Source organism: Lissotriton vulgaris, chromosome 6 (assembly GCF_964263255.1).
Source record: "Lissotriton vulgaris chromosome 6, aLisVul1.2, whole genome shotgun sequence".
Taxonomy (NCBI): Eukaryota; Metazoa; Chordata; class Amphibia; order Caudata; family Salamandridae; genus Lissotriton; species Lissotriton vulgaris.
Genome location: NC_141694.1, coordinates 1,120,088,473 through 1,120,112,147, shown reverse-complemented (window position 1 = coordinate 1,120,112,147; position 23,675 = coordinate 1,120,088,473). Strand labels below are relative to the sequence as shown.

At 45.1% G+C, this 23,675-nt stretch overlaps 1 protein-coding gene across 3 annotated transcripts in view; it reads left to right on the top strand.

Annotated features, from left to right (window-relative positions):
- The window catches only part of AHCTF1 (AT-hook containing transcription factor 1), a 1,100,496-nt gene that overhangs the window by 197,370 nt on the left and 879,451 nt on the right, over positions 1 to 23,675 (top strand). For all 3 annotated transcript variants that reach the window (XM_086927206.1, XM_086927204.1, XM_086927205.1), the window contains exons 17-18: positions 4,210 to 4,309; positions 6,427 to 6,550. In XM_086927206.1, the coding sequence (XP_086783332.1) occupies positions 4,210 to 4,309; positions 6,427 to 6,550 (224 nt within the window). The remainder of the gene's footprint in view (positions 1 to 4,209; positions 4,310 to 6,426; positions 6,551 to 23,675) is intronic.

The window sequence follows — 23,675 nt, the reverse complement described above, 5'->3', positions numbered from 1 at the left end:
TGGGGGTGTCAACAAGTTGTTTGAGGCCGAGATTGGCCAGGTTGTCAAGAAGGGTGATGGTGTTGCGGTCGTTTTTCTTTTCCAGGTGAAAGTTGAGGTCTCCTAGTAGAATGTAGTTCTCGGAGGCGAGGGCATGTGGACTGATGAAGTCAGTGATGTCTTCGCTGAATTGTTTACTGGTTCCTGGAGGCCTGTAGATGAGGGTGCCTCTGAGTGTTGTCCTAGGGTCGGTGTGGATCTGGAAGTGGAGGTGTTTGGCGATTGTAAGGTTGTCGTCGAAGCTGGTCGTGATTTTGATGGTGTTCTTATGGACGATGGCGATGCCTCCTCCTGTTTGATTGGTGTGGTCTTTTCGGGTGATCTTGTAAGTGTCTAGGATGGCTATGGCGATGTCGGGTGTTGATGATGCGTTCATCCAGGTTTCTGTAAGGAAGGCGACGTCCGGTGAAGCAGTGTCGAGTAGGTCCCAGAGTTCAGTGGCGTGTCTGTGGACCGAGCGGGTGTTCAGCAGGATGCACTTCAGGTGGTTAGAGTTGGAGCTGTGTTTGGGGTTAGTGGATATGGTATGGATCTTGATGCTGGTAAATTTGCAGGAGTGGCAGGCGAAGGGACCGTGGGTACGTCCCGGGGCAGCTTCGTAGCATTGTGGTGTGCGTTCGGGGTTAAGGGCTAGGAGGCTCGAGGCGTCATATGTTAAACGGGAGGATTGCAGGTTGCGGGGGCCAGGGGGTCTGGCACTGGGCGCGGTCCAGGCGCGGACGGGCGTAGACAGGCTTACCTTTGGCGCACCTTCGGCGCACATGGGGCGCGTACGCTGCGCGTGAGCGCTGCGCGCAAAAGCATCTGTCATAAGTGGATAGTGGAGGGGGAGGGGCGAGGGAGGGCCAGCTGGGAGTCGGGGCGGGCTGCAGAGGACGGGCTCTGAGGCACAACAACACCTAAAATGGCAGCGAAAACGAAACTAGAGCTAGGCTGGGGCACAGAGACCAAATTAATGACTCAGACAGTGTTATTTTCAAAGCGCGACAATGATCGAGTGAAAAGAGAAACAGGCAAAGTAAATTGCAAACAAGCAACACAATAAGCGCTACGGCTGGTAAAGCGCGAAACAAAGTACAGTGATCAAATCTCTTTCAAGCGCTACAATTGATTCTGATATTCCCCAATGCTAATCGCGTTATAGCGCTATGCTCTATGGGCGCCTGCAGAAATGATAGCAGCAGATAATTCAAGCCAACGATACCAGTTGAGGGCTGGGAGCGTGGGGGAGCGACCGCTTCTGAAAGCGTCAGGACGGTCACAGCGCTTACGGGTGTGGGAGCTGGCTATGTAGTCCGTGGGAGGGAGGGTCAGCTGGGAGGCGGGGCGGGCTGCAGAGGACGGGCTCCGAGGCACAACAACACCTAAAATGGCAGCGAAAACGAAACTAGAGCTAGGCTGGGGCACAGAGACCAAATTAATGATTCAGACAGTGTTATTTTATCTGTGCGCCCCATCACGACGGGGCCCGATGACCAATGTCCACTAGGCGCAAAAAGAGACTCTCGACGTGTTGTCGTTTGGGGAGCAGCCGCAGAATCCAGAGAGCAGCGGCAGCACTGCCAGCCAGGACCACCGTCACCAGCGAGATGCCGCAGACCCCCAGACTGCCTCGTCCGCCACCAGGAAATCTCCCGCCCCGTAGCCGCGACCCGCAGGAATGTTGCTCCGTTCCGCAGGGACTCTATGCCAACTTCAAGGCACTTCGGGGCAAGATGTGGGCTCCACCGGTGACCTTTTGGGCATTGTATAGCGATCTAACCTATTAGATTGGACGTGCTTCGCCCCCTTCGAGGACCTTGGCATACTCTTGTCGGAATCCGGCTTCGTCGCCATCACCGCTGACACCACTTCCTCGTGGTTTGTTACCGGCCTCAACCGATCACACCAGATCCGGGAGTGTTGATGGTCAGCTGCAGCTCAGTGTACACAGTAACCCTTCGCCCTTGTCCGTGCCAGAGTCAGCAAGCCTTTCCCCCCGGGATGAATGTCAGCCGCTCGGTCCCAAGTGCCACGTCACGCACTACGACCCCCAGGGACCAGACCGTGGCTCTTCCTCTCCAGCGGGCACAGCGGGGGTCCGCAACTGCTCACCGATCCAAAACCGCCTTGTAGCGGTATGCCTGCCTCGCCGATCTTCCAGGCTAAAACTCCCCCAAAATGGCAGCAGTGCTTGCGGCAGGGCAGGTCTGCAGCCAGTCAGGGTTTCACCGGGCTGAGCTTCCTGCGGAGATGCTTTGGGGTCCGGACCGGTGACATCCGGTTTCAGGCCTCGTTGTTGTGAAACTTGCGGCCGGGGACAGGTTGCACTCTAGTCCCCGGCTCGGAGAGTAGTAGGCTGCAAACTGACAGGCGGCGTAACTCGGGGACCGACACCGGAGCCAGCCGAAAAACACCACGCCAGCCGTCGCTTCGCCGCCGTCCGATTATGTGATTTGGGCACAGGATGTGTTCCAGGATAGTGCCGGGTCTCTGGAGCCGAGTGCTCACGCGGCCATCTTGGTCTCGCGCGTGGCTCCTCCTAAGTGTCAACTTGTAAAATACAATAATATTTCTTAAAAATCACTACTGTAACCAAAACGCTTTTACTTAACTGTTTACAGCTCATGTCCTGGGACAGAATCTAGGATCCAGCCCTGTGGTTAGAAAAGTAATCTACAAAGTAACTAATTGCATTTAACTAAAAATTCCCATTGAGCTCAATGTTTTATTGTGTTTGAAATTGTGTTACCTATTGCAACACATTTTAACTATTGTATTCAAAGAGTGTATTGCCTATTTGAAAAGTATTTAACTGAGGTAATCCATTCTGAGAAAGTATATTTTGATACCTTGTTGGTTCTAAAATAAAACATCTATATATTTTTAATACAAACAATTGGCCTAGAGTTCAGTTCTTGTGTGTGAGACCATTTGCTGACTGAGTCTGTACAACAAATGCTTTACACTGTCCTCTGATACTGCCTTACTGCTCCACCAAGCTACCACTTTAGAGAGTAAGGTTATATCGAACTTTAGCCTCTCACAAACTTCTGGGTACTGTGGTCTCTGTACACCCCGTACCTTACTTTGGTCCAGTATATAGAGAGTCACTTTCTTACATGGTGGGAATGCCCAAAATAAAGATTTTGGAAGAAGATCCTTGTGGCTACAAAAGAAAGGGTAGAACTTCCCATATCAGGTAGCCAGGATGTCACGATTTTAGGTATGCAACCTCCTCGGTGGTGGGAGAGACTTAAGGAAAATAGGAATCTAATAATTCAACTACTACTTGAATGGCAATTGCCAAACAATGGAAACAAATTGCTGGTCCAATTTGCACTTGTGATGCTGGTAAATTAGGGGTACAATAACAATAGATTGCTTAAAGATAAAGACTGCTTTCTATGCACCTGGCAGCCAGTATTTCCCTACATTGACTGGCCGAAAGGGGAGCCAACATATCCTCCTAAATTACGTGTGTTGCAAATGTTTCGTTAAAATATCTCTATGGGCATTGTGGACTTGAAAGAGGGCGAAGGGAAGATGTGGAGTCATTGAGAAACTGATATTGAAATGGTTACTAGACTGAAGAAAGCAATGAGAAACAATGTAGTCCAAATATGCTGTTGTGCCCCGGTGCTGTGAGAGGTAGTATTTCCATGGTTTATGGTGCATTGATGATAACATGCTAGATAAGGTTTCAGTGTACTAACAATACATACATGTATTGTCAATTCATCCGTACTTAATAAAATGCTTTGGGAAAGAAGGATATGTACTTTGCTGTAGCTCAAAAAGGACAATTGTAATCAATGTAGTGTATATGGGACCAATGACTGTTTCAAAACTGTATTTAGCAAATGTCTAATTATGCATAGTGCAAAAGGATTAGTGTTGACTCGATTCATCTGGTGACTCTTCATCCATTCCTGAGTTTTCTTCTTCCCTGCAATACATATCTATATTTGGGAACCCCAATAGCTATGTCAATTACCAACTTTAAACCAGCTCTGAAATGTTAGGCTGCACAATATGATCTTTAACTTATGCCTCAGTAGTGCTTTAAATATGACTTTCAATATCCTTACACAGAAGGTCTTGGAATACCCATAGCATTTGATATACTTTATTATGCAACTAATGGCAATATATGAATTCCTCCTCCATTGCTATTTTTTTTTAAAATAGATATAAGTGCTGATATGCAGTTATCCAGGCCATTCTATGACTACCACTCACTTCAAAACTACTACATTGGGCGCCGCCAGAAGCTTGAACGTCTTGCCAGGTAAACCTCATTGGAGAAAAATAAAGTATTCGTAAATGTCCACAGTATGTTTACTTTAATGCTAACCACACCAGGAAACATGATTTGTACATTTAGTGTTCTAGATAATTGATGCAAATTTGCAACTATTAGAAGTAGTTTTTATTGCAAGATGTGCATTTGTTGGTCTCGCCTACACTGCGCAAGCTGTATGCCGCAAGATGTATTGTTTACTGTTCTGTGGGCTTACAACCCAGTTACAGCACATCAGTTTGTTTCCATTGTCACTCTCCTTTGAAATCGTTTGATTATCTCTCTTAGGCTTCCCTTACTTTCTTGCAGTGGCTGCTCCTTGGAGCATGACCAAGTACATTAGTCCCATGTGTTCGTTCTTGATTTTTCGCAATGCATATTTTTTTCATAAGCATTTCAGAATTATTCCTTGAAGTGAAATTTGATTTCTTACTTTCAACACAGCTTTTTAATCCAGAGCTCGGATGCCGTCTGTGTTTTATACTCTTGTATAGTTCTGTTAGTAAGACTTGTAGAGCGCGCAAATACCCGAAGGGGTCTTGGCGCTAGTGACGTGACATCCACAGACATCAGACTGTTGTCCTCCTGCCAATCAAACTTGTTTATTTTTCGCAGAAAGTCGCTAGTGTCCTTTATGTAGGACGGGAGATTCTTGACGTAATCCTGCAGAAAATAGTCAACGTATTTGGATGTATTTTCCAACAATCCATCACATGCAGGGATTATCTGTCTCCCTGATGGCTTGCTTTCATTTTTATGGACTTTTGGCACACAATATATCACTTGCATGATTGGGTGCTCTTTTTTCAAAAATGTATATTCATACAAACTTAATCCAGCACTTTTCAGGCCAGCAATTTTGTGTAGAATTCATTGTGTGTAGTTTTTACTGTTAGTGGTGAGCTCCTTTTGTATCAAGAAATGTCATTCAATTGAATTAAGGCCTCTTCCATATAGTCCTTCCTTGGCCAAAGGACAATGTTTCCCCTTTTTCTGAATTCGATATTATGATTTCTTTGTTTTTCTGTAATTTGGAGATAAATTGACGAGATCTCAACTCCTTGCTTGTACTTTTTAGTTTGGTTTTGGGAAGCATGGAGTTTAATTTCTTGATTTGTGTCACCACTTGTTCATTAAAAATATCCAGTAAATCTCTTGACATTATTGGATTAAAAGTAGATTTTTTTTTTAAGGTGCATTTGGTCTGAGAAATTAGGTCTTTGTCATAGTTGATTGTGTAACTTCATCATTCAGTGAATCCTGGCTAGCACTTTCCTTTTGTAAGTCATGTAAATCTCTTAAGTAATGCCTGGTCACCTATAGTTAGTTCCACGGTGCTAGATAAGTGATCTTTTGCTCGCTCGCTCATTGCGATGTATTGTACCTTTCGAAGTAGATGGTACTTGCTCAATTTAAATGTTTGTGTAAATTTGAAGACATCAGTCCGAGTTTCCGCATAATTGAAATTACTCTGGGCAGTAAGTTACATGACTGTTTAGTCTGAATTTTGCCTCTCACCCGTAAGGTGGTTGTGAATTCCTTTTTTGGTATTCCTGATAATGTGAAGAATGGTGTACAGAACATTGAGGCTAAGGACACTGAGCTAATTGTAGTAAATACTGTTTTCTTACTTGTCACCTGGCCACTTCACTGTACTTTTTACATCCCAACATCAAAGCACTTTGTACTTGGTTCATGCCGCGAGTAAAGAGTATGGAATTAGAACTCTGGAGACTGGGTGCTTGGGGGCACATTGAAGCTTTTGAGCAAGGGGGAAGGATGGTACATGTCTGTGGACTAGCATCACCTATGCCTCTGGTTTCAAATAGCCTAAACTGATAGTTGAGAAAACTTGCTACTTTCCTCTAAAGAATTAAATGAATAATTACTTTGTTTTTTAAATTGTTTTCTCACAGCATAAGTAAAGTTCTTCCACTTCTAGTGATAAAGTGTTGTTGTCTTTTTAGAGTTCACTTGGTATTTAGAAGAAATCTATTTTCTGTTGTCACCATACTCTTTCTATTTAAGCTGTTCTAAACTGCTGATAGCCTTGTTTGGGGACCAGCTGAGTGGTTCTAAGTGTTCTATTATATTTATTCTTTCAGAGGAAAGTGGAATGCTGATTGTCTAATGATTGATGGTATACTTTCACAATCTGGGGATCGCATTGTGAAATTGTGGAGCAGGGATGAAGGTGGCACCGGAAAGTATCCTCCAGTAACATTGCACGTAAGTTTACTTTATATTTGATTAATTGCTGTTTTGTGTTCATCCATGTGTTATTTTCCCAAATGTTCACTATTTTGCATGTTTCCTAGCTTATTCTTCTAACTTGAAAGATCTTTAACTGTTTATTGATGATGTTTGGTGTTTTAGATGGGAGTTCAGTAAGACTTGAAACCACGCTAACATTGCCTTGGGTCAATGAAGGAGGGTTGAAAGGTAGAAAAGGGGAAGCCAGTAAGTAGTTGCGTTCCCCAAAACACTAGAATCACGGACATCGAAATAATTGTAGATTCGAAGTAGCGGGTACTTACTCCAGTATTGGATCTTTCATAGATTCACATGCCTGAATCATTCCCCGTCGTCGAGACGGGAGTCTCCGGTATATAAAAAAGCAGTGCTTAGTAGTATAGCAAACTGAAAAGAGGCCTAGGCCCATTTCCCTTTTGCAACCCATAGCCTTTGTTATGTAAAAAAGGCCCAAACTTTTCCCTGAACCAATCAGAGCTCCTCACCCTCTAGAACACTCCTGAGAGAACCTTCTGCCCCTCAGATTTTTCTACCGCACGTTGTGCTAGGGAGTCTCCTTTGAGCTCTGCTCAAACTCTGTGTTTTTTAACTTCTTTAAAGAACTTTGTTCTTAGGAATTCTTCTGGATTCTGTTCTACTATGGATTATCTTCAAGTACATTCTTTAAGGAATGTCTGGAAAGGAGAAGAAAGGATCAACCGCAAGATATATCGCATTTTCTCAAGTAAGTTCTGAGAGGTCGTGGAGGGCGCCTTTTAATAGGGTGTCAAACGCTAAGGCCAGAAAGGAGGTTTTCCCCAGTGACAGTGATGAGGCGGCGTCCTCAACATGTAGGAGATCTCATAAGAGATAAAAATCTCCTCAAACTCATTCCTCGGGGGAACGTCCTGAGAAGGCCCTCAAAAAGACCACTCATGGGTCTTATGGGCGCAGTCCTTCAAAATCTCCTCACTCTGTGGAAAAGGAGAAGAAAGGACATGCTTTTGGGGGAAGATCATGTTAAAAAGACGACTTTTGAGCCGTCAAAATCACTTCCTCTGGTCAAAGAACCCTTCATGAAGCAGTCTTTTATACCTCTGAGGTAAAGACTAAGGCAGCCTCTCCGTCTACGACGGTGGTCGTCTACGACGGTGGTCGTCTACGATAGTCGTCGACGACAGTGGTCGTCTACGATGGCTGTCTACGATGGCCGTCGACGACGGTGGTCGTCTACGAGGGTCGTCGACGACAGTGGTCGTCTACGACGGTGTCATCTACAATGGCCGTCGACGACGGTGTCGTCTACAATGGTCGTCGACGACGGTGTCGTTTACAATGGCCGTCGACGACGGTGTCGTCTACAATGGCCGTCGACGACGGTGGCCGTCTACGATGGCCGTCTACGATGGCCGTCTACGATGGCCGTCTACGATGGCCGTCTACGATGGCCGTCTACGATGGCCGTCTACGATGGCCGTCTACGATGGCCGTCTACGATGGCCGTCTACGATGGCCGTCTACGATGGCCGTCTACGATGGCCGTCGACGACGGTGGTCGTCGACGACGGTGGTCGTCTACGATGGCCGTCTACGATGGCCGTCTACGATGGCCGTCTACGATGGCCGTCTACGATGGCCGTCGACGACGGTGGTCGTCGACGACGGTGGTCGTCGACGACGGTGGTCGTCTACGATGGTCGTCGACGACGGTGGTCGTCGACGACGACGGTGGTCGTCTACAATGGCCGTCGACGACGGTGGTCGTCTACGATGGCCGTCGACGACGGTGGTCGTCTACGATGGTCGACGACGGTGGTCGTCTACGATGGTCGACGACGACGGTGGTCGTCTACGATGGTCGTCGACGACGGTGGTCGTCTACGATGGCCGTCGACGACGGTGGTCGTCTACGATGGCCGTCGACACGGTGGTCGTCTACGATGGTCGTCGACACGATGGCTGTCTACGATGGTCGTCGACACGATGGCTGTCTACGATGGCTGTCTACGGTGGCTGTCTACGGTGGCTGTCTACGGTGGCTGTCTACGGTGGCTGTCTACGGTGGCTGTCTACGGTGGCTGTCTACGGTGGCTGTCTACGGTGGCTGTCTACGGTGGCTGTCTACGGTGGCTGTCTACGGTGGCTGTCTACGGTGGCTGTCTACGAGGGTCGTCGACGAGGGTCGTCGACGAGGGTCGTCGACGATGGCTGTCTACGATGGCTGTCTACGATGGCCGTCGACAACGGTGGTCGTCTACGAGACAGCAGCGACGACGACTATGTCGAGGACGAGGTCACCAGCAACGGTGACTGTCGTCGACGACGGATAGCTCTTTATACCTGGTGTCGACGATGACAATCTTCTCAACGGGCTCGTCGAGGAAAATTCCAAGATTAGAAATCATAAGCAACTGCTTCAAGAGCAGGATTCATAGGAAAAGAACCTTTTGGGATACACTATTAGTCCCTCACAATTACATGTGAAGTATGAGAAGAAGGACTGTAAGGAGTGATAGGGGGAGTACCACAGCAACAGCACTATCGCCATGAGTGCCAGGAAGGAATGGTTGGAATGCCATGCTTCATGATGATAGATCTGCTGTTTATGCTGGCAGACTATGGAAAGAGGTTTCCGCCGGCACCAGCTGCTCAGGAAATCCCATCCCTACAACTCAAGTTAGAAACAGGGCGCCACTACAAGAAGGTAGGCTGGCAACTCCTCGAATAATACACCACCAGAATCCGGTCACCACAGATGAGGATGACCAGGAAGAGGGAGAAATAACAGATCCCAACAAAAAATGGGATGATTGCTTGAATCCATCTCCAGCATCTCCCTCACCAGGACGGGTGGATTCTCCGCAGATTCCATAATATAATGGAAACAGCTGCAAGAGATTCTAGCTTCCTATGTCGACAATACAAACGGATTGCTTCTTATACGATTTCATGTAGCCATTCAAAACCATCCAAAATCTCATTTCGTGTATTAGCAAGTGGCGCAACAGGAATCTTAGAATCCCTCTGCACCTATATCAACACCTCCGAACATGGAGGGGAGATGCTTGGACAACGCAAGACAGAGATTCTCATCCATGTCTGTTCTCTTAGGCAAAGCAGATAATGCCCTTGCTATTCTGGGCAGTTAATACAAGCATATATGGTGCAATATGGCGCCTAACCTGGATCTCTTCCTAGAGAACATTAGACATGAGGCGAGCGACGGTGCTAACGAGTCAGACGTGGTTAAGGTCGACTGCCTTAAGACCAGAAGTCCAAAATTAGGATCCTGAATCTCCTTTTCGATGGAGAAGATTCATTGGAAAACAAGTGGATGAGGCATTTCAAGGTATCAAAGGGAATACAAATACCCTGGGTACACTATGATACCGTTAGGTGCCTTTCCGAGGCGACTGGAAAGGAGGCCAATCATCCTACAAAGGGAGTTATCAACAAGGGAAGATAACCCCTGTTATTCCTCATCATCACAACCATATTGTCAACAATAGGAGTTACAACAAACAAGGAACTATACAAAGCCTGCTCCTAGAGGACTAGGAGTTCGTCAGAAAAAAAAAAAAAAAAAAAAAAACATTGGTTAAAGACAATGACAACCTCCGGGATCTGGCTGCATGTTGCTTTTCCTCTCCACGAGTTCCATGGGTGGGAGAGTTGCTTCCCATCTGTATTGTGGACAGAAGATGGCAGACAGATGGGCTTCAATATACTAAAATTCACACACTCTTCAGTTTTCTTCAATTCCCTCCTTCCAACACTGCAGACAAGTCAAGAGACTAAAAACATCTAACTCGGATGCGTTTGGAGATTCGGACAATGCTCCGAAAGGGAGCAATAGAACCGGTGCCGGTCTTCCAAAAACAAAGGTTTTTTACTCCTGTGTTCCTTCCCAGTTCGGAAGAATGCCCTGCAATAGCGCCCTATTCTAGGCCTGAGAGTTCTGAATACTTACCATAAGAAGCAATTTTTTCTAAATGCTGTCCCTAGACATTCGGCTACTCTTAAACCCAAGGGATCATATTACCACTCTAGACTTACAGGATGCTTATTTTTCACATCCCCTTCATCCTTCCTTTAAACTATCTTCGATTGGCAGTAGCCGGAGGACCATTAATCTTTATATAGTGTCTGACTCCAGCGACATTTCTGGGGGCAATATTGGACACGGAATGCAACAAAGCGTTTCCCTCCGAGGAAAGACAACTGAGGATTGTGTCCCTCTTCCAAGAGTTGGTAAAAAGAAAGTCTCTTTCAGTCCGCAGGTGCAAATCCTTGCTGGGCACGATGTCCTCTTGTATTCCCCTGGTACCTTGCTACAGGCTAAGGATGAGACCATGGCAGAAACAGATCGATCTTCAATGGCATCAGGCGGAGGGATCCTTCGACGATGCAATACGGGTGGCACCAGTGATGATACAGGCAGCAAAGTGGTGGACACAAAAAGCTAATGTGTCTCAAGGACTGACGTTTCTGGCAAGAGCGGCTCCGCTAGTGGTAACGATGGATGCGTCGTTAGAAAGATGGGGAGTTTCCTTCAGGACCTTCAAGTCAGCGGTCGTTGGAAGGCACAGGAGCTGCAGTTACACATAAATCTGCTGAAGCTCAGAATGATCCGCTTGGCATTACTGGCTTTTCTGCCAAGGATAAGAGGTTCGTCGGTGTTGGTAAGAACAGACAACACTACGGCAATACATTATGTGAACAAGCAAGCGGGAACGCGATCTCTCTCCCGGTCTCAGGAAGCCCAGGAGATATGGGAATGGGCTCTTCAGCAAGGAATATCATTGGCAGCAGACCACCTCCCGGGGGGATCAAAACGTCAAGGTGGATACTCTCAGCAGGCTAACATTGACCTGCCACGAATGGGAGCTAGACCAGGGGATCCTGGACAGCGTCTATCGAAGATGGGGAACACCGATAGTAGACCTCTTCGCTACAAGGGAAAACAGAAAATGCCAGTACTTCGCAAGCAGGCTTCCCCACAAGGGATCTTGAGGGAATGCGTTTTCCATGGCATGGTCCGGCATCTTGGCCTATGGTTTTCCTCCAATTCCTCTTCCCACCCGCGTACTGGTGAAGATCAAGAAAGAGCCATGCAGGCTGATCCTAGTAGCCCCGTGGTGGCCCGGACAACACTGGTTCACGGAACTACTGCTGTCAGAGAACCGTCCAATTCGGTTGCGCCTTATTCCATCGCTTCTAACAAGGTCCAAGGGGCAAGTGCTCCATCCGGACCCGAAATCCTTGCGATTAGCAGCCTTTCTCCTGAACACTATGAGTTTAGCCATCTGAACATCTCACAAGAATGTAGGGAGATCCTGTCCAAGGCCAGAGCGGAGAGTACGAACAAAACCTACAGGATGATATGGAAGAGGTTTCTTCAGTGGTGTAAGACATGATGTTCATAATTTTACTGCTGCACCTCATCAAATTATACCTTACATTCTGCTGTTAGCAAAGTCACAATTAGCACACTCCTCCATCAAGGGGCATTTGGCTGCGTTTTCCCGCTACAGGAGGTCATCATCAGGCCCATCTTTATGGTCCTCAAGGACTATCAAACAATTTATGAAGGGGATATTTAGAGTCTTTCCTTCAGTAAAGCCTCCCCACCACCATTATGGAATCTGAGTGTTATACTTTCTCAATTGATGAAACCACCGTTTATACCGATACACACGGCAGACCTGAAGTTCTTGTCCTGGAAAGTTGCTCTTATCAGTGCATTGACTTCAGCGAGAAGAGTAGGTGAACTACAAGCGCTCACGATTCAGGAGCCTTTTCTTACAGTTTCAGGAGGATAGAATGATTCTCAGGACAAACCCGAAGTTCATTCCGTGTTGAAACGTTTCTTTCCTCCTCCATCGACAGTGCCAGAACGAGTATTGCACTCGCTGGACGTTTAGAGATGTATGAAATTTAACTTGAAAGAAACTAAGGCGTTCCGCAAGTCTTCCCAGTTATTCGTCGCCTTCAGCGCACCCAGGAAAGGTTTCCCTCTGTCAAAGAGGGGAATTACCAGATGGATTTCCAGTAAGATTGTCTACTGTCATCATGATGCTGGAAAGCCTTTAAATGCACGAGTCCGTGCCCATTCCACGAGGGCGATGGCCACATCCACTGCACTGTTTGAAGGAGTGCCAATCCAGGATATCTGCCGAGCAGCAACCTGGGCGTCTACGCACACCTTCACCAGGCGCTACTGCTTGGAGACAGCCGCAGAATCGGATGCGGCGGTGGGAGAGGCGGTACTGCGGAATACCATCCAGTAACGGTGAGCCTTTCTTACATCCCTCCATCCATAATCTCTTGTTTACAAAGTCACATTTTATATAAGTATGTATATGAGATTATGCCTCATTTTCTAATGGTATTGCATGATTATGTAATGTATCAGGAAAATGTGCTTTGTTTTTTCACTGCTCGCTATTCTGATTCAGGCATGTGAATCTATGAAAGATCCAATACTGGAGTAAGAAAACAAGTTACTTACCTGTAACTTTAGTTCTCCAGTATTGGTATCTTTCATAGATTCACATGCACCCACCCTCCTCCCCTGAGAGGCTCACCTCGGATTTAGCACAAGAAGTGTGTTATATGCACAAGTGCGCGAAAAATCTGAGGGGCAGAAGGTTCTCTCAGGAGTGTTCTAGAGGGTGAGGAGCTCTGATTGGTTCAGGGAAAAGTTTGGGCCTTTTTTACATAACAAAGGCTATGGGTTGCAAAAGGGAAATGGGCCTAGGCCTCTTTTCAGTTTGCTATACTACTAAGCACTGCTTTTTTATATACCGGAGACTCCCGTCTCGACGACGGGGAATGATTCAGGCATGTGAATCTATGAAAGATACCAATACTGGAGAACTAAAGTTACAGGTAAGTAACTTGTTTTCTTCACATCACCCATCTCTCCTCATTGCCTGCAGCCAGACCTCCCATACAGCCTGCCCCTAATTAGATGCATTTGCCTGTTTACATGTGAGAAACTGGTTCATTAAATGGAGAGGTGATGTGTTTGAACACCTACAAAATCAGTGGTCTGAAGGCTTTATTGACGCCCACTCTTAGTACATGTGCTTCATAGTGACAGACTCCTTCAGAACAAATTTGAGGTGAGTATTTTAGAAGCACTTAAGTAATGTATTCAAGAAATCAATAAGTACAATTCTTAAATGGTTTAGGGGAAAAGCAGAAAATAAGTGTCAATTCCACCAAAATGCAATAATTTGCTAATGGGACCTAGGAATTATGAATTCAAAACAAATTTCTCAAACCAGATCTTCAAAATTAAGGGCCATCTCCCAACACTCTTGCTTTACGAAATTGCTATTGTGCAGTAAGCGGGAACATCGTTTTCAGTTTTAGGCACTGAAAGAAGCAAAAGCCTTATAGAGATCTAAAACGGTTTAGTATTTTCCAATATACCCTTGGCCCAAAAACAGTGTTACTAACTTGTATCAGCAAATAAATGTATATGCTTGTTGAAGGAAAATGTCACACTTTCAGAAATTGTTGAGACAAATGCTATTCCACATTGTAGGCTCTTCTGAGAGCCAAGGCTGTAGGTTCTCTTCAGTGTAAGAGCCAAAAGTTCAGTACAATTAACTGGGTTTTGACTATCTACCCTTTTGGGATAGCTTTAGGAAATGGGGTACAAGATTAAACACTTCCACTGAGGTCCCAGTACAAGTTCCAGTTCACCGGTTTGCTAGTTCTTCTGCAGTGATGGCTTTTGTTTCCTTGATTTTTGTGGACTGCACGATTAAAGGATCCCCGGATTCTTAGTCCTTTAAGAATCCTATCTAGAACCTGGGTTCAAGGGAGAACAGTATCTAAGGCCTTTGTCTTCTCCCGGACAAAGACTTCTGCTTCTTGTCATTTCCATGTGTTTTCTGATTTCCAAGGTGTGAGAGCCGTAAGATATAGCGATAGACCACAGCAAATGGTGGAAGACCCTGACCCTGTCCTTTGCCACTAGTTTCCACTCTTGGGCGTTGGCACTGCTGTCAAGGTTTTGCATAATGTCGGAAGGCTAGCCCAGCTACTGGAGCTCCCAACCCCAGGAGGTGTCCACCCAGGGTGGTGTCTTACAAATATTTCATTCTCCTTTGGAAAGTGTACTTATACTCACCCTGCTCCTTCCTTTAGTGCGAGGACGTAGTCTAGCTAGGAACCTATCAGCATTAAAGGCACATCCTACCCACATCTGTTTAGTAAACTGGAAAACCTCTAGAGTTAATGCCTGTTCTTTGTGGCCAGTTGGAATCAACTTCTTCACCTACCTACCAGTTTCTCAAATAAGTGTAGGTTGATGTTCCTATAATTAACTTCCCAGGTCTTCCTGACATAAATCCTTGCATAGGGCTGCTGTTCCAAATGGTCCTTTGTTCCACAGGAAGAACCTGATGTTGACATCTGATCAAGGTCAGTTGTAGACAGTGGAAATCTAATTACTGCCACTGCAGGCAAGTAAAGCCCGGTGCGTCCAGTTTATGGGGCAGTGCTCATCTCATGCAGAGTTCAGCTTTTCTAAAGAATGACATTGGTTGCATTTATATCCAAATCTCAAGTTCCCTAATAGATTATTTTTTCAGTAAATATCTGAAAGCTAAAAAGAAGTCATTTTGTCCCAAAGCCAGTTTATTGGAAGCAGATTTTATACACAAAACTGACCCTTGTAAATGTGGAGGCTGCCTTAACCTCTCCAGTTCTGTTGCTGAAGAGACATTTCAGGTTTTGCAGAATACACGTCTTCAAGATTCACAAATTGTGCATCTTCCGCCATCTAGTGGTTGGAGTCGGAGAGTGCTTTGTAATTTTTTTTTGTGGAGGTTGAGAAACCTGATCCTCCGTCAAGCCCCCCCCGCCCCCCCCCCCCCCCCCCCCCCCTCCACCCCCTGTGCGGCTACCACCCCCTTTGTGTGTGTGCAAGCCCTCGGATTATTAGATCTCGGCTGTTGAAAGCCGCCCGCATGTGCTGCTCTCGGCATCCGAGAGCTTCCTGAAATCAATTAGGTCGAGGAAGCGGACTTGAAGCCCCGCCCCTCTTCCCATTGTCCCGCGTCATAGCTTAGGTTAAATGCAGGCTTCTCATTGTAAAGGAGGCTTCCTAGTCGCTCCTTGTTGCCGCATTGTCCCCTTTTGGCTCGCCCCCCCCCCCCCCCCCCCCCCCCACCTGGATTTGATCTTTTACTGGCTAGAGGACGACCCTCTGGGCACAGCTTATAGATTCGCTATAAGGCGTTCAAAGTTTGTTCTGATATTAAAACCAAACAAGGTGCACTTTTCAAAGTGTTTATTTAGTTGAAGGTAATTGTTGTCATTAGCTTCAAAATTAGTTACTTTTCAGCATTATTTTCATGTTAGTTCATGTTCCACAATTTTTTGCAATGTTCCCAATGCATTTCGTGCACTGAGTGCACTTCGTCAGGGGAATCTAAACATCAAAGATTAAATAATCTCAGTATGAGGAAAACTTTCTACAAAGCATGTAGGTAAACAAATTGACATCATCCATAACATATATAACGTCAAATAAACCAAGCATACTCTCTAGTATTGTTACTGACATGTGAGATCTATTTAGCATTGAGGTATACATAAAATAGTGGCTTAATGACTAAACAAAGTGAATACTTTCACCCAAGTGTTGTTATTCTAAACGTCGATCTAACTCTCCTTGGTGTATAGCGTGGATACAAATATCCGAATAAAGTGAACGAAAGAAACCCATAAGTTCGTATTCGTGAAAGTTAAAGAAAGAGTGAGCTAAAATCTATTCGGTAGTGAAACAGGTGAAACGCGTGCTCTTGAGGAATCTATTACTTACTAGTCATGCAAAAGTGGAGTCGAATTATTCCGTGCTCTTGCCGAGTTCAGTATGCGAACCGACGGTTCAGTCGAAGTGAATGTGTTTGGAAGTAGAAATAGGACTTTTAAAGGGCACTCAGAGTGTTCGCCATCTTGGAGTGGTGATGATAGTGCTTAACGGTAAAAGTAAAGATAGATAAAGGACAAGTGATCATACCTATTGGGTGCCATATTGAAGTGAATAAAGGATGAAAAACAATTTTTAATAGAAGAATTTGGATATTTGGATATTTGGAGGGGTATTTGTAGAGCGCGGCGTTCGCTCCGAAAGGAGCATCATGGCGCTGAAAGTCCTTGAAGCCAGGTCACAGAGTGGTAGGGGGGAGGCTAGATGGAAGCTTTAGTCCAATCGTCGGAAAGATTGAAAATCCATGTTTTGAGAAGTTTTCTAAAAGGCTTCTCAAGTGTCTGAAGTCTCTGGTGTCTGGGCATACTGTTCCAGGCTCTGATAGCCAGGGTGCTTAGGGTTTTTCCGCCTTTAGACTTCAGGTTGAACTTGGTGGAGGTCATGAAATTTTCTTGTGAAGATCGGAGGGAACGACTCGGGTTGTAGTGTGGGAAGCGTCTGGTAAGATAGATGGGACCTGTTTTGTTAAAGGCTCGAAAGGCAATGGTGAGAATCTTGAAGAGTATTCTCTTGTGCAGGGGAAGCCAATGTAAGGTCTTTAGGGCTGCGGAGATTGAGGATCTACGAGGTAATTTCAGGACAAGGCGGGCGGCAGTGTGTAAAACACTTTGGAGTTTGGAGAGAGTGGACTTCTTGGTCCCTGCCAGGAGGCCGTTACAGTAGTCTACACGCGAGAGAATGAGGGCTACTGTTACCGTTTTTCTAGAATCGAGGGGGAGGAAGTCAAAGAACTTTCTCAGGGATTTAATTATGCCGAAGCATTTGCCTGCTACGGTCGTGGCATGATGGTCAAATGAGAGATCAGAGTAAAAAAAAAACCAGAGGTTTCTGGCAGAAGTGACGGTTTGGGGGGGGGGGCAACAGAGTTGTCAGGCCACCAAAGGGCAGGACAGAAAGAGGCGTTCTTTCCAATGGGCAGGATCTCGGTTTTATTTGAGTTGCAACGGAGGTGGTTAGCGTCCATCCACTGGAATACAGCAGTTAGGCAGTGTTTAAGATTAAGCTCTGCCTTGTTGGAATTGTCGTCTAGGTGGATGATCAACTGAGTATCATCGGCATATGAAGTGACAGTTATGCCGAATGATTCTATCAGGGTGAGAAGAGGGATGAGATAAATGTTAAAAAGGAGGGGGCTTAGGATGGACCCTTGGGGGACTCCGGAGGACACCTTTTTCTCATTGGATTGAAAAGGGCCCAGGGTGACAGTTTGGGACCTATCGCTGAGAAAAGATCTGATCCATGATGGGGCTGAGTCAGAGATGCCGATGTCCATTAATCTGTTGATCAGGATGGAGTGGGATATGGTATCGAAAGCTGCCGTGAGGTCAAGAAGGATCAGAATGGCCTTCTTCCTTTGGTCTTGCAGTGATTTAATGGTGTCGGTCAGTTCAATTAAGGCAGTTTCGGTTGAATGTTTAGACCGGAACCCGGATTGCTGGGGATGGAGTATGTCGTGGGTTTCCAGAAAGGTTTTGAGTTCTTTGTGGACTAGCTGTTCTGTTATTTTACCCAGGGTGGGGAGAAGGGTGATGGGACGAAGGTTGGTCAAGTCCACTGGGGATTTGTTAGCTTTTTTCATAAGTGGTTTGACAACACCTTTTTTCCATGAGCGAGGGACAGAACCAGAACTGAGAGACAGGTTGATAATGTCATTGACGATAGGGTTAATCTCATCAATGATTAGATGGAGAATCTTAGGGGGGCAGGGGTCGGAGGGGGAGCCGGATTTGCAGGAAAGGATCGCTTCTCTGGTTTGGGCCAGAGTGACCGGGGTGAAGTTTTTGAGATTGTCAGCAGACAAGCAAGGTTGATCGGGATGGGGGAGTTTGTGAGTGGTAGGGGGAGGGGGAAAGTTTTTTTGAATGGAGGTAACTTTATCATCAAAGTATTCTGAGATCTTGTCACATAGCTCTTGGGATGGGGGGATTTCGGGTTGGAGAGCTTTGGGATGGGTGAAGGTCTTTACTATTGTAAATAAAGTTTTTTGCTTTTGGCTGGCTTCTTTAATGGCATTTACGTAGAATGTTCTCTTGGCCGATTTGATGGCGGAGACATAGTTTTTCCTCTGAAGTATGTAGGCGCTTCGGTCGTCATTGTCGTAGGTTCTACGCCATTTACGTTCCGCTTTCCTGCAGAGTAGATGTGCGGAGGCTAAGTCAGGTGTAAACCAGGGAGCTTTGATTTTAGTTTTCTTCAGGATTCTATCCTGATGATTGGAGGGGCACCGTTTAGCAATTTCTTGTGAGAGCCAGTTATGTAAGCGGTCTGCGTCTCTGTCGATGTTACCGGATAGAGGGGGGAAGTTGGTTTGGGAAAAGGGATTGAGAATGAGATTTTTCTGGACCGTTTTCCAGTTTGTAGAGTGTCCAAGATGAGGAATGAGTTTATTGATGGTTCAATGAAGGGGTGATTGAAAAGTTGAACGAAGGTGCAAAAAATTGACATGTCCTAGGTAAATGACCCTGTATTTGATATACTAAGTCTGTGGAGAACAACAAAGATAAAAATAATATGCAATTGTGAGTTCAATGCTACATCAATGAAAAGGAAAGGTTGAAAAAGGTTATTACCCATACTGTCTGTTTGTCGAATTATAAGTAGCATGAGAATTCTACTCGGTCATTGAGAATGTCTTGTATGTTTTTACTTAGAGTGTATCCAAATGTGGGTTGTTGAGCAATGAATTTTTTGAAAATCTGGTTCATTAGAGAGCAGTGGCCAGTGTTTTCTTATGATTTTTTTTATATTGATGGCTCATGGTCGAAAATTTGGATACTATCACTGTTTTAGATGATTCCTTTTTAGTTGTTGGTTGCAGAAGATCATTTCTGGTCTTGGTGATACATTTTTCTAATGCTTTGTCCAGGATTGGTTTCGGATACTCTCTTTCCTCAAACCTTGTAATCATATTTTTCAATTGTATTTCCAATTCTTGTTCTTCAGATACTATTCTTTTTACTCTGTATAGTTGCGATGTTGGAAGCTTGTTCTTGAGTGATGTTTGGTGGAAGCTCCTGTAGTGGAGGAGATTGTTTCGATCTGTTGTTTTTTTGTATAAGGTAGTCTCAATCTTGCCTCCTTTCCTTGTGAGCTGAACATCCAGATATGCTATGGTTTTATTGTCTATGGTGTGGGTGAACTGGGTGCGATCATTTATCTCATTGTCGATTCACTGATGTGAGCAGATCTTGTAGTGTCCCTTGCCAGAGTTCAAAAATATCGTCTATAAAACTAAAGAATACTCGGGCGTGTTTTTTCCAAGAATCCCGATTCAAAATGTACTTGTTCTCAAAAATGTTCATGAAACTATTCGCATATGCTGGGGCGGCACAATTGCCCATCGAAGTTCCGGTGAGTTGCAAAAAGTGTTCTTTCTCCCATCTGAAATAGCTTTGGTATAAGGTGAAGGCAAGTAGTTCCATTAAGAATATCTGAAAGTTTTGTTCAAGGTTTGATGACATGAGAATCTCCTCTATGGCTTCTAATCCTAGGTTGTGCGGTATTGAAGTGTAGAGGGACTTGACGTCAATGGTACACATCCAGGTCTCTTGATCCTTCGGTAGTTGAATAGTGGATATTTTGTTGATGAAATCTGTTGTGTCTTTTATATATGTATTCATCTCGGTGATGAACGGTTGTAGATGAGTGTCTAGAAATTTGCCAATTGGTTCGTGTAAACTGCCTTTAGTTGATACAATGGGTCGAAATGGTGGGTCGGTAGGGTGCCTATGCATTTTTGGCAACATGTAGATGACCGGTGTTTTCGGATTGTCCTGTGTGAGATATTTTTGGGTTCTGTTGGTAATGATACCTTCATCCTGGGCTTTCTGTAAAATTTGTTTCAATTGTTCTTGATATTCATGAGTGGGGTCTTGTCCCAACTTCATGTAGGTCTCTTAGTCATATATATGTTGTTGAACTTTTGTTCTGTAGAATGTAGAGTTCATAACAACGGGGCTCCCCGTTGGTCTGCGCGTTGGCATATGATGTTAGGATTTTTCCCTACATTTTGTAGGGTATTCCATTCTTTTTTAGACATATTTAGCAATTTGCTTCGTCGTTTGAAGTTCAGTTTGTTGATTTCATTCTGCACTATTTTCTCAAAGTTGTCAAGAGTCTTATGGCTGATTGATGGTTGAAAAGTGCTCCGAGGTCTTAGATCCCTCAGTTGGTCATCTGGTTCTTTGGCAAGTAATGATAAATCATTCTCAAAATAGTTTCTTAGGCAAAGGTTTCGCATCAACTTAAATAAACTTACATCCAATTCTAATTTGTCAGTGTGGTAAGTTGGAACAAAAGATGATCCTTTTTGCAAACAATTTAGTTCCATTTTATTCAACTGGTAATCCGAAATATTAATTGCTTTAATATTGCGTAAATATTGGGCCATGATGGTGCCGTGTAATGCTGTTCTGGTCATAGATTTTTTAAGACCCAGAAGCTTGCCCCATTCCTCTTCACTGGTTGCAACCACTAGAGGTGTAACGTCCAGTAAGTCAGGAAAGCCGGCTAAAGCTAACTGGAGGTCCTCATCGTCAAACGAAAGGCCATGGTTCTCAGCCATAATTGAAAGATGGAGGAAGTTAGTTGGGCAAATGTGCACAAAAATCTCAGAAAAATGCTGTGTGTTAACGCTCAAAAAAGCGGACAGACCCACCCAATTGAGGGTGGATTATGTATGGTCTGTTAAGATCCGTACAAAAAATACTGCGGGTCCGCAGTCTAGCGACTGCTCAAATACAATTATAACGCATACAATTACGGGGGACCCTAGGGCTAATTTAATGACCAGCTCTGGGTACACGCCCTACCGAACATTCACTACAACAAAGGTACCAGAGGGTCAAAAATCTTACAAAGGAATTTTTGGATAACGGTTTAGAGTTATTACCACTAGCCATACAACAACTCTTTTTTGTGAAATAGACAAGAGCCAAACACCTGCCCCTGCGGACTCAGATACGTGGGGATGACAACTCGGAAGATCAAGGTGAGGCTGTCTGAACACAGAAGTACCATCAACTGCAAACGGCAGGCTACTAGACTCACCACCCACTTCATTACCTGAAATCACTCACCTACTTCATTTCAATGAACGGTTCTAGAGAAACCGTTCATTCGATCACACGTTACGAATGTGGGTAATTTTTTGTTAGTGAAGGAACAGAAATGGGTTCTGAAACTTGGCACTGACCAGAGAGGGCTCAATGATGACATACCCTGGTCCTCTCTGTAAAATCTGAACTTGACCAATGGCTTATCTTGATGATCAATAAGATACTGTTGATCAATGGGACTATTCCAGTTAACTGCAACCCTCTTGCAGGGACATCAAACTTTGCACCCTCAAGATAGTGTCACTTTGTAGGGATATCACATTCTGCACCCTTAATATAGTGTCACTTAATAGGGAGTGCCACCCACGAGGGGGCTGTGATCGTTTTTGATCTGACAAACTAGGGCTGTTTTACCGCCATCCTCTACATCAATTAATGGCCCCTATCGCCCTGTGACCGAGTCGGACCCTTTTCAGCATCATACACAATCATGGTAACGAGTGACCTGAACCCATAGAGTGCCATAGCGCTCTATGCCTTGCCGGTTTATTATGGTCTGTGGCGGTGTTCTTTGCCCCGCACCTTGTGATGTTTCTATCCAGGGCAATACAACTCCAACCAGGTTTTTCCCAGTATCACGCCTCGGCGTGTTTATCAATGTTACCATGGCTATGAGCGGGCTGAGCGCGATTATTTAAATTCACCGAGTGCTCAACCAATCGTAGCACTCGTTGCACTACTGGCTTTGAAACAACCTATGGCGAGCCTTGCCCGCGCACCATGTGACGGTCTCAGCCTATCCTTGGTAATATAACTTAAACCCATACCTGACAGACCGGCGTTACCTCCCCAGACGGCACAGATGCCGCGTTGGAGTACCGACGGAAAGGTAGGGTTTCTGGTGACATCCCATCTATTTGGCAGTAGCGCGTAGCTGCCTTGGGCACACGTTTTTCATTAAAAAGATGGGTATGCAGAATTCTGATCTTCATGTCGATGTTACGCTACATTACTATAGGTACCTTTGGGCACATCAGACTGACGGGCTGAGGCAGTATACTTCGGGGAGCTGATATAGTTACAACAACATCGCTCTTTTTACCATGCTAGCCCATTAGAGCGAGGAAGATCATGAGATCTTCACGATGAGACTTACGCTTATCATCATTATACCACTATATTAAATGGAAGGGAGTAATCTCCAATATCTGTAACGGAGATCCTTAGCAATAGTAATGTCCATGCTGTGTGTGAACACGCCTACGGTGGATGACTCATGTTTGAATTTATTCACCTCAACAGAGCGGTGCTTCACCTATGTCCTGAGCCGCAGCCAGGTGGGGTGAGGTCTCTACATCTTACAAATCAGGTAAGATGTAACACGTGAAATTTGAAAATCTTCAAGTTCTAAGAATACTTGGAGGCACTAGTATATACAGTGCATTTGGCCTCAGTTTTTTTATAGGCTTCATTAATGATGGGATTCACCCATGATGATGGGAACAAGGTTGTTTGGAGATAAGTTGTGCGTGATGTACTCATGCTATTCTTTTTAACTTCTTCTAGTGAACAACAGAATTTGTGAGAAGATACGGAACAGTACACCTAGGAGGTCCAGGTGACTCACATACCAGTATCCATGTTGTTTCACTTTTAAAACACTATTTCTTTACACTTAGGTTTTGTTTGCAGTAGCATTAGTCGTTATGACAAGGTCCTGAAGAAAGCAAGGCCACTTGGCCACTATTTGCTGAAACATGTTGACCACGTTCCACTACTAGACAGTCTATAAATTTTCCCTGTCTTGGCTATTTTTAATATTGGCATTGGAAGCTGTATCCAATTAATTTAAATTTTTTGCTTCCTAAACCAATTTTACTCACATTTTCCTTACCTCTTGGTATCACATTGTTCTTTGCACTGCACTTTTTCAATTTACCCCGTCAGTTACATCACTCTGACACAATCAAGTTTTTTTAACCAAAGGTTGACCCCGCCTTGCCTACAGGAAGGACCGTATACTATCTACTAGGCCCCTTCCCGATAGAGATCA